The following is a 13,867-nucleotide window of genomic DNA, read 5'->3' as shown; positions in this document are numbered from 1 at the left end:
TGGTCCCAGAGATTTGGGCCTTTTTATTTAATGTAAATTTTTATGTTCCTTACAAGGCGGCATGGCTCACAGGACTCTCTGGGTTCAGAGCATTAGGCTGCTCTACGTTATTACAATGTGAGCTCTGAAAATTCAGATTAGGATGGAGTTAAAAAGGCCCATATCCCCCAGAATTGTATGGAAGCTTTACAAAAAAAACCAAAAAAAAAACTCAACCCTGAATATTTTGGGAAGTAGAAATGAAATATGGGCAAAAACTGTCTGCTTTTGACTTGGTGACAGGTCCTCTTTGTAGGAGATAGCCACTTGCTGATCATAATCTTTAACCTAACCTGGTGTGTCCTGGTCCCTGTAACCCTCACTTCCTACAGCAGCACCTTGCCCTAAGCCTCGTGCTTCCCAAGGATGCAGCCCGTAACCTGTAGACATTAGTGGAAGCCACGGGCAGTTCTGGGTGCATATTGCTAATCCCTGCCTAACCGTCCCTGTATACACTAGCATAGATTAAGAAATCTTTAGAAAAAGTATTTCTAAAGATCTTTTATCAAATGCTAATGAGTGGGGACTAGTCGGAAGGGCGTTAGTTCCTACCCTCATTCCACCAACTTAGCATGTTAGTATGCCCACAGGGACGTACTAACATGCTATTAAATGTAGCATCACCAGCAGTGACCACTGTTACTGCTGATCTGAAGTCCCGGCACTTCCGGTCATGCCCTGTAGATCTCTCTGAAGCTGGACGTGTACACTCGTCTTCATAGTGCGCATGCCCAGAAGTGATGGGACTTCTGATCAGCGGACACAGGTACGCGTGACACTACTGGTGATGCTGCATTGAATAATTAATTTAATTTTATTCATTTATATAGCGCTATTAATTCCACAGAGCTTTACATACATTGGCAATACTGTCCCCATTGGGGCTCACAATCTAGAGTCCCTATCTGTATGTCTTTGGAGTGTGGGAGGAAACCGGAGAACCCGGAGGAAACCCACGCAAACACGGGGAGAACCTACAAACTCCTTGCAGATGGTGTCCTTGGTGGGATTTGAACCCAGGACCCCAGCGCTGCAAGACTGTAGTGCTAACCACTGAGCCACTGTGCCGCCCAATAGCAGTTAGTACGCCTCTGTGGGTGAGCTAACATGCTAAGAGGGTGGATTGAGCGCAGGAACTAATTCCCTTCCGTCTAGTCCCAGCGCTCATTAGCATATGATAAAAGATCCCTTTATCTATGCTACTAGATGCAGGGATTAGAAATATGCGCCCAGCACTGCTCGTGCTTCTGGCTGTATATTGGACCTGACCAGTTCCCTTTAAATAATGTGACTGCTTCCCTGGCTATATCCTCTTCTACACCAGTGCCATCAAGCACAGAAGAGGACCAAACCGGGGTGGCTGTCTTCTCGGTGTACTATCTATGCTTAGTATATTCAGGGCAAAATTCTTGTTTTTGGAGCAAAATGTAGGTATGTGGTATACAAGGAGACTAAGTTAAAAAATTAAATAAATCCTCTTTGGTTTGAAGCTGCATTGCATCCTAAACAGAGATGAAATGGGAGGTAGAGCTACAATGTGCCCGCTAACCTCTGCCACTGAGCTGTTTGTCTCCTATCTCTGCCTATAAAAAGCACGGTATGCCGCAGGAACGAGGAATCCAACTGGCGGCAGCACACGAGCCGTGTATTCTGCTGTAATGGCGGCACTTGTCATGTAATCGTACGGCTACACATTAGCGCTTACACTTGATAAAATGCTAATGGACCACTAGAAAATGTCAGCGGGTGTATAATAAGCTGCAGCCCGTGCCGGATTACGCTGGTGACTGAGCCAACCATGGCCTCCTTATTCTGCATGAATAGGCCGAGACTTGTAGAATTTATTCTCTGGTTAAGGAATTCTTACACAATCAAAATTCCAGGAGTTTATTGTTGCAAATAGCTGACAGAACGGTCTTCCCTCCTTTACAGCCAGCCAAGAAATGAGATGGTAATAGAATATGTAAACACTATGCTAAAGGGGCTGTGCAGATTCACTACATAAATCTGCCATGGCTTTTATGAAAAGTCTGGTCAGTCTGGCTCCAACTTCAAAGCAGTCACGTTAATTGGTTAGGGATCTGCACGGTCTGCCGTTTTCAGATGTATACCATTGTCTTTAAAGGGAAATTGTCACCAGGTTTTTGCCACCTAATCTGAGAGCAGTAGAATATAGGGGCAGAGATCCTGATTCCAGTGATGTCTCACTTACTGGGCTGCTTTAGTGTAGTTTTGATAAAATCAGTGATAAATCAGTACATTATCTTTATAGGACTACTTGGCTTGCTGCTAAGTAGTCCAGCATATTCATGAGCTCTGTATAACTGCTAGATCTGCAGCAGAAAAAACACTGATTTTATCAAAATGACAGCAAACCGCTCAGTGACGACACTGGATTCAGGGTCTCTGCCCCTACATTATGCTGCTCTCAGATGGGGGAGCAAAAACCTGTTGATTCCCTTTAATGCTATGCACTGCATAAATAGAGTTCTAATCTATTGCTTATCTCTTGGTTTTTGTCTTTACAGTCCAGTAAAATTAAAAAGGGAAGTAAAGGCGACTGCAGTGTATTGAGGCCCACACTGATGGCGGCTGTGCCTGTAAGTATTGGTTTCTATAGGCAAGGTGCGGAGCGTCTGAATTGGGAAGTTTAAATGCTGTCCGGATTGCCTGTATTAATGTGCAGAGCTGCATTCACAATTCTGCCAGTTGTCATTTAAAATCGTTTACAAGTTTAAGAAACACACTGAAGTCTGCATCATTGTGAATTCAGCTCTGCAGTATAGGCTGTAATTCTGCACTTGTGCAAGGAAATACTTTATAAATACATTATACGTGTATAATGGTTATAGTGGAGTCTCTGGTAAGATTATTTACTGTTAATATTGGGGAATATGCTCACTGATGAGGGATTACCTGTTAAGAGGAAAACCAAAACGCTTCTGTACAAGTGGGAGGAAAGGTCTCATTTTATGTATTTTGTCATCCTTTTATTTCAGGAGCACACTGCTCCCCAGCCAACACACCTAATTGCTGGGGGCGGGCGCTTCTGAATGATAGTGCGACCATGCCGCTGGTCTGAACTATTTGCCCAACCTGTATTCCAAGTGCTGCTATATAAGGTGACTTTGCCTCTCTGCAGCTTTGGAAACACAGTGGCATGGGGGCTGGCCAGAATCCGAACCTAAGGCCGGGGCCACACGGGGGACTAATGTGATCCTCGCATGACACTCGGCTCACGCTGGCAGCACAGCAGAGCAGAGTGTCATGTGAGTGTCACTGCAACTGAGGTCCGATCATGCAATCGGACCTCAGCTGCGGGGTGCGGGTCGGCACTCAGGAGGGGAGGGCTCTCTCTGAGGGGTGGGCCAGCGCTGAGAGGCGGAAGGGATTTATCTCCCTCTCTCCTCCGTAGCCGGCTATTGCCATTCTCGCCCTGCAATCGTGGTACACCGGTGTACTGAGTGCAGGGCGATTTTTCTCTCGCCCCATAGACTTGAATGGGTGCGAGAGAAAACGGGATCGCGTTAGTCACAGCATGCTGCGATTGTTTTCTCGGTCCGATTAGGGCTGAGAAAATTAATAGCTCATGGGTGCTGGCACATAGAGTAATATGGGTCCGAGTGGAATGCAATGTTTTATCGCATTGCACTCGCTCCGATTTTCATGCCGTGTGTCTTTAAGGCCTAAGACACACGACATGAAAATCGGACAGAGTGGAATGCGATAAAACATTGCATTCCATTATTAGCCTGTGTGTCAGCACCCATCAGAGATTTTTTTCTCAGCCCCAATTGGACCGAGAAAACAATCGCAGCATGCTGCGACTGTAATGCGGGTTTCTTTCTCACACCCATTCAAGTCTATGGGGCGAGAGAAAAATTGCACTGCACTCGCAGTACACCGGTGTACCACGATTGCAGGGCTAGAATGGCAATAGCCGGCTACGGAGGAGAGAGGGAGATAAATCTGTCCCTCCCCTCAGCACTGGCCCGCCCCTCCTCAGAGCCAGCCCTCCTCTCCTGAGTGACGGCCCGCCCCCCGCAGCTGAGGTCCGATCGCCTAACCGTGCAACTCCTGCTAGCTTCAGTCCATTGCTTACAAGCTCAATAGAAGAGTTTGTATGCACTGCACATGGCTGGCTACAACTCCTAGGCTACTGTGGTGGTCAGTAACCTAGGCCAGAGGTTCCCAACTCCAGTCCTCAAGGCCCACCAACACTGCATGTTTTCAGGATTTCCTTAGTATTGCACAGGTGATAATTTAATCACCTGCAAAGGTGCTGAATCCAACACCCATGCAATGCTAAAGAAATCCTGAAAACATGCACTGTTGGTGTGCCTTGAGGACTGGAGTTGGGAACCTCTGACCTAGGCAATGAGCTGTAAACAAAGTAAGAAGGTAATTGTTTAAAAGCGTGTGAAATTTTAAGAAAGTCATTTGGAATGTTGCTTGGTAAAAGGACTTTACAATTATGCCTTTCTATAAAGGGTTATTCCCCAAAATAGCAAATTTCCTATTGTGCCAGTAAGGGAATAACGCGCTGAATACTGGGATTCTATTCGCTGAGACCCCCAGTGATCCTGTCAACAAAACTCTTCAATAAATTGGAGATGCTCATGCTCTACCTTGGCGCCATTCATTGTCTGGTACTGTCTGAGAAGGCAGACTACTGTTTGGCTATTTTCAGCAGTCCCATACACAATGAATGGGATGGAGGTCGAGCATGTACAACTTATTCAAGACTGTTCTCAGGATCGCTGGAACTCCTAGATTAGAAAGTTATCTACCTTTATCCTTTAGGAAGGGGGCAGGGGGTACAGGCCCTGGAGAGGGAGTAGATTTCACCTAAGTGGCAAGCCTCAGTGATGTAGGACTCAGAGAAGCAGGCTTAAGCACGTATAGTGCTAAGGGGTTTTTAATCGACCTGGATTTTGATTCCAGGTTTTAGGAACGACCAGAAGAACTTGATGGGACTGTTGCCTTCATACCTCCTATCCAGGCTCTGCAGCTTATTTAAACGTCATCTTGGCTGCCTCAGAAGGGACTTTGTTGCCAGGCGGAGGGGGGGGACCGGTGGCGGGGGCCCCAGGCGGAGGGTGGACCGGTGGCGAGGGCCAGTCCTGACCAGAGTCGGACTAAATGTTCTGTAATTGGAACGGTGGCGCCAAATTGCTGTACGGACTTTTTTTTTGTTTCTGCTTTATGCCAGGAGGCTGAACATTTTTGTTTTTTGTGATCATTTATGACCTTTTAATAAATCTGCTGGGTTAGACAAAGATCCTTTGAGCCTGTGTGAACTCTACCGTACGCCAAGGAGTGAAAATATCTACACTTTCTATAGACAAATACTATTTTGGGAATAACCTTTTTTTTTAAATTTTTAAATTTTTTTTTTGCATATTTTTTCCAGGGAACTTGCAAAATAAATTGTTGAATCTACCCAATTATCTCAATCCACAATATTTCTCCTTACTTAAGATCAGTGCCACAGGAAATCACTCAAGTCTGAATATCTTCTAGATCACTGGTTCTCAAGCTCCAGTCCTTCAAGGCCCCCAACAGATCACATTTTTTAGGCTTTCCTTAGTATTGCAGCATCCGTTTTCTGTAGGAATACTAACTAGCCCAATGATTCTTACAGGAAATCATGGATCGCATCTACAAAAACGTCATGAGCAAAGTACAAGAAATGAATGTGATCCAGAGAACCCTGTTCAAGCTGGGCTATGACTACAAGCTGGAGCAGATAAAGAAGGGATACGATGCTCCCTTATGTAACGTGTAAGTACGGCCAGACGAGGGGTGTGCTAGTAATGCACTATGCTCTATAGTGATGGAAATCCTACAGAAGAAAGGGCCACATTCTGCAACGATATGGTCAACTTTTACATAATGTATTGCGGATTCCCATCTGCAGACTGGATTTCCCCGATATCAGCGATGTATTTGTGTCTTTCCCAGTACTAAGTGGTTTTATAAACTATTTGGCTTTATATTTTTTACAATTGTGGTTGTCTTACGGCTTTTGTTTTCCAGTAATGTTGCATACATCTGGAGCTCAGTGAACTGTCCTTTACTTCCCCATTCATTGCATGTTCCCTTTTTCTCTTTTACAGGGTGCTCTTCAAAAAGGTGAAAGCTTTATTAGGAGGCAACGTCCGTATGATGCTGTGCGGCGGGGCGCCTTTATCTCCGCAGACCCAGAGGTTTATGAATATCTGTTTCTGCTGTCCAGTTGGTCAAGGTTATGGACTAACAGAAACCTGCGGGGCCGGTACCATTACTGAAGGTAGGCAGAAGTGTAGACTTACAGTAAATGCCTGGCATGATGAGTAACCATTTCCTAGATCTAAATTTGGTTATGTAAAAATATAGAACGATAGTGTATCACTTCCTGCGGCTAGAAATACATTGCAGACGGTGGTGACTATATGGGGTGTAATTATGCCACATCATGATGGTGTCGGCTTGTATCATTTTACCAAGAATTGTCCTTTGTATTACATACACCATTAGGGGCTATACAGGTCTCCTTCAGGTTGTGGAGGTTATGATTTTATACTACTGTTTTTCCAGTAATAAACCCTTCCCCCAAAAATAAGCTCTAGCAGGAATTTTTCGGCCTTTTCGGAGCAAGGCTAAAATATAAGCCCTACCCCGAAAATAAACCATAGTGTGCATGCAGCTAAAAACAGTTAATACAGCAGGACACTTATAGAAAGTAGACACCCCGAAAAGAGAGAAGACGCTGCAATCATACTCACCAGATGCTAAACAGGAGGACCTGCGGCGGATCCCACGCCCAATCAGATCGCACACCCACGCCCAATCAGATCGCACACCCACGCGTTCCATCTTTCCCTGCTGGCCGGAAGTGTGTGTGTGTGTGTGTGTGTCCCCATCCGTATACCCTGAATAAGAGGACCGTGTATTTGGAGCTGTAATCTCAACATTTATTGTTACTTATCCAGTTAAGAGATTTTCACATTTCTTGCGTCCTAGTCTGCTTGTCACCGCCGGTTTGACACATTATGCAGTTAATGGCTTTCTTCTGATTTTCAGTGTCTGACTACAGCACTGGTCGAGTGGGCGCTCCTCTTACCTGCTGCGAAATTAAACTACGTGACTGGTTGGAAGGTAAGAAAATTAGTCTGTATGTTGTAACCTAATGCAACCATGGCTGCCACAAGGTGGGGAGGAGTACAGAGATCTATTATCAATGGAACTGTAGGGTGGCTTATGGTCTGCCGTGAACGCCCTTTAATCCCATGTCCTCTCTGAAATCTGTCTGTGCAGGGACCATGACGCTCATTAGTATTCATCAATGCTTCAACCGCTATAGAAATTCCAAGTGAATGCCCACCCTAAATCTTTCCTATCTTTCTTCATTGACTGTGGCTCAAATTTGGCTCATTGTTACCGTGTTTTTCCAAAAATAAGACCTCCCCCAAAAATAAGCCCTAGCAGGGATTTTCAGCATTTTCGGAGAAAGGCTTAAATATAAGCCCTAGTCCTGGATCAATAATGAAGTGTCCGTGCAGCTAAAGAAAGATACAGATACTGCAGGACACTTCATTATACACAGCGGCACCCGGCAATTACACTCACCAGACACCGAGTAGAGGCCCTGCAGTGATCACACACACACAAACTCAGATCACACACACACACACACACACACACACACACACACACACACACACACACACTCAGATCTCACACACACACACACACACACACACACACACACTCAGATCTCACACACACACACACACACACACACACACACACACACTCAGATCTCACACACACACACACACACACTCAGATCTCACACACACACACTCAGATCTCACACACACACACACACTCAGATCTCACACACACACTCAGATCTCACACACACACCAGATCTTACACACAAACATCGGCTCACACGCAAACAACAAATCACGCACACATCGGATCGCACACACATCGGATCGCATACACACTCACCTCATCCAGTGACACCGATCTCTTCTCGCCGGGAGAATCCTAAGAGGCAGTGCGGTGCAGCGCGACGAACAGGACCTGCGGCCGGACACGTGACTTGCTCTCATTCTCTGCTGCCGTAAGTGCGTGATGTGTGTGTGTGTGTGTGTGTGTGTGTGTGTGTGTGTGTCTGCGATCGGCTGTGTGTGTGTCTGCGATCGGCTGTGTGTGTGTCTGCGATCGGCTGTGTGTGTGTCTGCGATCGGCTGTGTGTGTGTCTGCGATCGGCTGTGTGTGTGTCTGCGATCGGCTGTGTGTGTGTCTGCGATCGGCTGTGTGTGTGTCTGCGATCGGCTGTGTGTGTGTCTGCGATCGGCTGTGTGTGTGTCTGCGATCGGCTGTGTGTGTGTCTGCGATCGGCTGTGTGTGTGTCTGCGATCGGCTGTGTGTGTGTCTGCGATCGGCTGTGTGTGTGTCTGCGATCGGCTGTGTGTAAGCTAGCAGCAGGGTAGGACGGCGTGCAGCACCGACCGGAGATCACAGGAGGACCTGGGAACCACGCAGACGTCCTGGTCTGGTGAGTATTAGTCTCCTGGGAAGTGGGGGGTCTGCTTTTTTGGGGGGTAAACTTACCCCCAACCGTGTTTCTCAAAGAATAAGACCTCCTCCAAAAATAAGCCCTAGCACTTTTTTGGTGGGCAAAAAAAATATAAGACTGTCTGTCTTATTTTTGGAAAAACAAGGTAGCTATATAATATATATTTTTTTCACCTTGTACTACACAATCGAGATTAACGATCTGCAAGCGTTTAATTTGTAAACCATTTTAGTTGCATATTAGTTTGGCTACATACGTTTCACACTGCAGGCATTGTTTGCATTTTCCAAATGGCCTTAAACAGTGAAAGCTAGAGCCTGAGTGGCTGTATTGTCTGCACCTCTGCTCCTTTTGGCAATTCTTCCCCTGGGAATTTACATCCCTAAATACAGCTTACATGGCCGTCAGCCGAACGATCATTCCAATCATTTTCCCGGCAGCTTTCTAGCTCGTCTCCCCCATATATAGGAGTGCTTCCTCTGCCGAGTGCTTCTGCATTCTCTGAAAGAGCCTCTGCCAGACGTCTCTGGCAGCTTATTTTGGAGAGCACAACAGGATCTGCAGACATCGAACTTCCCAGATCTTAAGAAGGGGTTATCCGGGCTTAAACTACAAGAAGTCGTGTGTTGCTTGGCTTGTGAATCCATGCATTATGCGGATTTTCAGGTGTCAGCGCTGGGAATGGTGGTTAGGTGGCCATGAGTATAAGATATGTAGAATCCAACTAGACTGTCTCCGTCTTAGCACAATACACATTCATTGATCGTGCTGGAAACAGGCTAGTCAGATTCTGGCGGGAGTCTGCATATGGCACACGTGACTACTTGACATTCGTTCCCGGCTGACGTGTGAGTGTGTGAGTGTGTCCGATAAATCCCTTTAATCCTCCGAAAATCATCTGTCTGGGGCTTCTATAAACATTAGATTGTTGGCTGAATGTCGACACTGGTGGGTTCTCCTGATAATCTAATGTGTATTGGGGGCTTAAGATGGGTTTGAATGATAAGACTTCGTTCTCTCTTCGCTAATTTTACTGTAATGCTATTGGTATTATTGACTGTTATATAATTACGGATGGCATATGTATAAAGCTGGCTGATATTCATAGAGAAATCTGATGTGTATAAAGTATTTGGCCACATCTATCATACACAAAGATTTAATATTTGATTGGCAGAGGTCCGACACCGCTCACCCCCAGTTGACTATTGACTCTGTTACCATGTAAGAAGTGTATGGGGCAGAAATCTCCTCTCCATCACACTGCATAGTGGTTGGTATGGGTGATGAGCATCACATACCAGTTTGATAGGCCATCACTATCTGAAGGATATGTCCTCAGTATCTTCATGGGCAAACTTTTGTAACTTTCCTTGCAACTGATAAGATGCTATATTTTAAGGCAAAGTGCTCTATATAAAACCATATAATAATTTACGGTGTACATAAAGGAAAGACATTAATTCTAGAACGTACAACTATAGAAATCTGCCATAGAAAACAAGTAACCTAGCAGGCCTGCGAGGCCCCAGGTATGCGATCTAGGGTTAAACAATATGGGTTTGTACCCCAGATACAGTATGTAACTTGTCATTCCCCCCCCCCTCCCCAATGTATGAAAATAGTTTAGAGTCCGCAGAATCCAATGTAGGTATAGGAGACTTGGCACTGATGGCAGTCAATTTAGCGCATCTCTGAATCCGATCTACGCCTCCCATGTACCGGTGAGCAGGTGCTGAGCCAGTTTTAAGGGACAATGCAGCTTTTAGGGATTACAGCGCTTGTGTGTATGTAAACTAGGTGAACGGCAGGATCAGCAGCTCTCACATCTGCTTTACCCAAGTGCTTTTCTGGCACAGGGCTGCGGTGGGGGTCAGGTCGGTGTCTGGTTCCTCCTTGTGACGGCTGGTAGTGCTGGGTACTGCAGGGCAGACTGTTTCCAGCATTAGGTAATGATCCACTTATGTGCAAGGTAATGGTTACAAAATACACCCATTGTGTGCACGCTCTATTCATTCTCCCTCCATGTTACCGATACTGGTCCCCGGGCAAGGTGAGTGTAATGGCTCCATTCAGCTCAGACAGTGGAAGTGTTTAGAGCCACACTTAGAATGGGCCTTTTGTATTATGACCTTTATTGTAGGCCAATTTTAGTCCTTAGCGTTTCAGTGGAAGAATAGATTTGTATTTTTGTATTGTTGCTTCAGGTTCGCGTTTTATAAAATGCTAATAAGGAAATGTTCTGTTCACTCGCTGGCTTACCTGAGATGTAAGAGTTTATTAGAAGTAATGGGGAGAGGAGGAGGACCGGTATTTCTACCGGGTGACATCGATCTGCAGTCTCTGCGGTTCTTGCATCTGATTATGTATAATTAAAGTGTACTTGTCATTTCAAGCCATCTTATGTCTTATGAGGCAGTTTTTTTTTTTTTGTTTCTGACCTTTTGACTTGTGTGCTACATTATTATTTTTGGACACGCAATCTTTAATTTTCAATTGTCGGAGTTGGGTGACAAAAGCTGCTATGTCTCCCGTGCTTAGCACATGCAGACATGAGTGATTCTGACATCTGTTCTGCACTTGACCACACTGGAGTATTGTGTGCAATTTTGGGCGCCGGTGCTCAAGAAAGACATTACTGAACTTGAAAGGGTTCAGAGGCGGGCTACTAAAATAATGGAGTGGGTGCATTACAATACACGGAAAGGTTATCAAAATTAGGTCTATTTACTCTAGAAAAGAGAAGACTTAGGGGAGACCTAATAAATATGTACAAATATATCAGAGGGCCATATAGAGATCTCTCCCATGATCTGTTTGTACCAAGGACTATGACAAGAACAAGGGGGCATTCTCTACGACTGGAGGAAAGAAAATTCCTACATCAGCATAGAAGAGGGTTCTTCACGGTAAGAGCAGTGAGGCTCTGGAACTCTCTTCCTGAGGAAGTGGTGATGGCCAACTCACTGAATGAATTTAAGAGAGGAATGGATGCTTTTCTTGATAGTAAACGTATAGAAGGTTATAAATAGCATAATCTTACAGGTAGATAGAAGAGCGACCAAGATTATTAGAGGAATGGGTGGGCTGCAACACCAAGACAGGTTATTAAATTTGGGGTTATTTAGTTTGGAAAAACAAAGGCTTGGAGGGATCTAATCACAATGTATAAACATATGAAGGGACAGTACAGAGACCTTTCCAAAGATCTCTTTACACCTAGGCCTGCGACTGGAACACGGGAGCATCCGCTACGTCTCAAGGAAAGAAGGTTTAATCATAACCACAGACGAGGATTCTTTACTGTACGAGCAGTGAGACTATGGAACTCTCTGCCGCATGGTGTTGTAATGAGTGATTCACTACTAACATTTAAGCAGAGCCTGGACGCCTTTCTTGAAAAATATAATATTACCAGTTATGTATATTAGATTTTATGACAGGGTGTTGATCCAGGGAACTAGTCTGATTGCCGTATCAGAAGGAATTTTTTTCCCCATTGGAGCTTATTTGACACATTGGGGTTTTTTTGCCTTCCTCTGGATCAACATGTTAGGCTACGGGTTGAACTAGATGGACTTAGAGTCTCCCTTCAACCTTAAAAACTATGAAACTATGAAACTTGTTCAGATGCTGCAATGTAGAGGACATTATGACTAGAAGTCACAGAAATTTCGAGCTCCTCCCTGAAGTCCCGAAAGAGGGTCAAATGACATACAATAAACTGAATAGAACTAACTAGAAACTAAATGGCTAAACTCAATGGAAAACAACAACCTCCTGTGGTGCGACAGTAATGGCCTTAATTTCAGAACAAAAGACTGTGATTATAGGATGTTAGCTAAAATCCTTCAGGTCATTCGACCTGTCTCTGGGTTCCAAAGGTAGAAATGTTAAATGACCCCTCTCTGGGACTTCTAGTGTTAAACCGCAGTACTAAGCCGTGTAGCTGTGAATCCAGCGTAGTCTGTGCCTTACTATGTCACGCTGCTCCTCGCCTATTCGTAGACTTCAGTAGACAACTGTAGTCCACATCAGTAAGCTGGCAGTCCCTTTTGATTTAAGCAACTTATTTTTCTGTTAATTTTTTTTTTTTTTAATTTTAATTTTTTTTTTTTTTTTTTTTTTAAGTCTGGGAGGCATAAAGAAATGTAAAAATAAAGTGGCTCAGATGTTAAGAAACCGATCTCTGAGATATATACAAAGCTTCTAATATTCGCCTGTACTTTTTTGTCTGGGTTTTTTTTTTCACCAAACTTTGTATAATCAGTGACCATATAATGAACTATTGAGTATGATCTGGATGTGTAATCATTAACCGGAGACTGCAAATGTTTGAAGAACTGTAGTCACACTTTAAAATTGTGATGAGATCAGGAGTATTGGGTTGCTATCTTAAAGTGAACCTGCTGTGATTAAAAATGCCATTTACCTGCAGATATTTGGTGAAAGGAATCGGTCATGAAAAAAAACACTATTAGGGTATGTGCCCACGATCAGGACTCATTGCATCCTGAACGCAGCGGGTCCTGACCTGTGGATCCGTGAGTCTCCTCCACAGGGGAAGGCAGGAGACCGCAGCTGCTTGTACCCACGATCAGGGTTCAGTGCGCTGCGGTCTCCTCACTGTGTTCTCCCTACGGAGGACGCATGCGATTCCACAGCAAACAATTGATATGCTGCGGCTTGTAAAGACACATCGCAGGTTCGTGTTTGCTGCATAAAAAACAAGCACAGTGGGCACGGCATTTCTAGAAATCCCATCCGCTGTGCTTGTACTGTACAATGCTGCATTTTGGACGCAGCTGAAGCACACTGCATCCAAAACGCAGCATACACGGATTGTGGGCATGCACCCTTAAACTGCAGGTTAATAGCGTTCTGAAGTTCCCAGCTCCTGTACATAGAGCCTCGCTGCCTGGAGAAAATTAACTTGATTCCTATCAGCAGCTGCAGACTTTCAGTTATAGGGATGGGCCGGGGCGGTTTCAGTCACCACGCAGTACAAAGTGAGCTGTAACTGCAGCGCCTGCAATGACTGACAACTAGTTCTAATATTGAGCCGGCTGTCAGCAGTGCAAGGAGCGTGATTACAGCCACCAATACTGTGCACAGAGTGGTTAGTGAACCCGCGCCAGCCCACCCATATAACTGAAAGCCTCAGGCTGCTGGGAGGAATAAAATTAATTTCTTCCCTGCAGTGTTGCTCTGTGAGGGTGTCGGGCAGCTACAGAACACTACTAACCTGCAAAA

General features: G+C 45.0%; 1 protein-coding gene across 5 annotated transcripts in view; it reads left to right on the top strand.

The window, feature by feature from the left end:
• ACSL4 (acyl-CoA synthetase long chain family member 4) overlaps positions 1-13,867 on the top strand; it is an 89,020-nt gene that overhangs the window by 61,169 nt on the left and 13,984 nt on the right. For all 5 annotated transcript variants that reach the window (XM_075323934.1, XM_075323936.1, XM_075323937.1 and 2 more), the window contains 4 exons: positions 2,568-2,639; positions 5,684-5,823; positions 6,159-6,331; positions 7,105-7,179. In XM_075323934.1, the coding sequence (XP_075180049.1) occupies positions 2,568-2,639; positions 5,684-5,823; positions 6,159-6,331; positions 7,105-7,179 (460 nt within the window). The remainder of the gene's footprint in view (positions 1-2,567; positions 2,640-5,683; positions 5,824-6,158; positions 6,332-7,104; positions 7,180-13,867) is intronic.

Source organism: Anomaloglossus baeobatrachus, chromosome 9, assembly GCF_048569485.1.
Source record: "Anomaloglossus baeobatrachus isolate aAnoBae1 chromosome 9, aAnoBae1.hap1, whole genome shotgun sequence".
NCBI classification, from domain to species: Eukaryota; Metazoa; Chordata; class Amphibia; order Anura; family Aromobatidae; genus Anomaloglossus; species Anomaloglossus baeobatrachus.
This window is presented reverse-complemented; position numbering and strand designations above follow the sequence as displayed.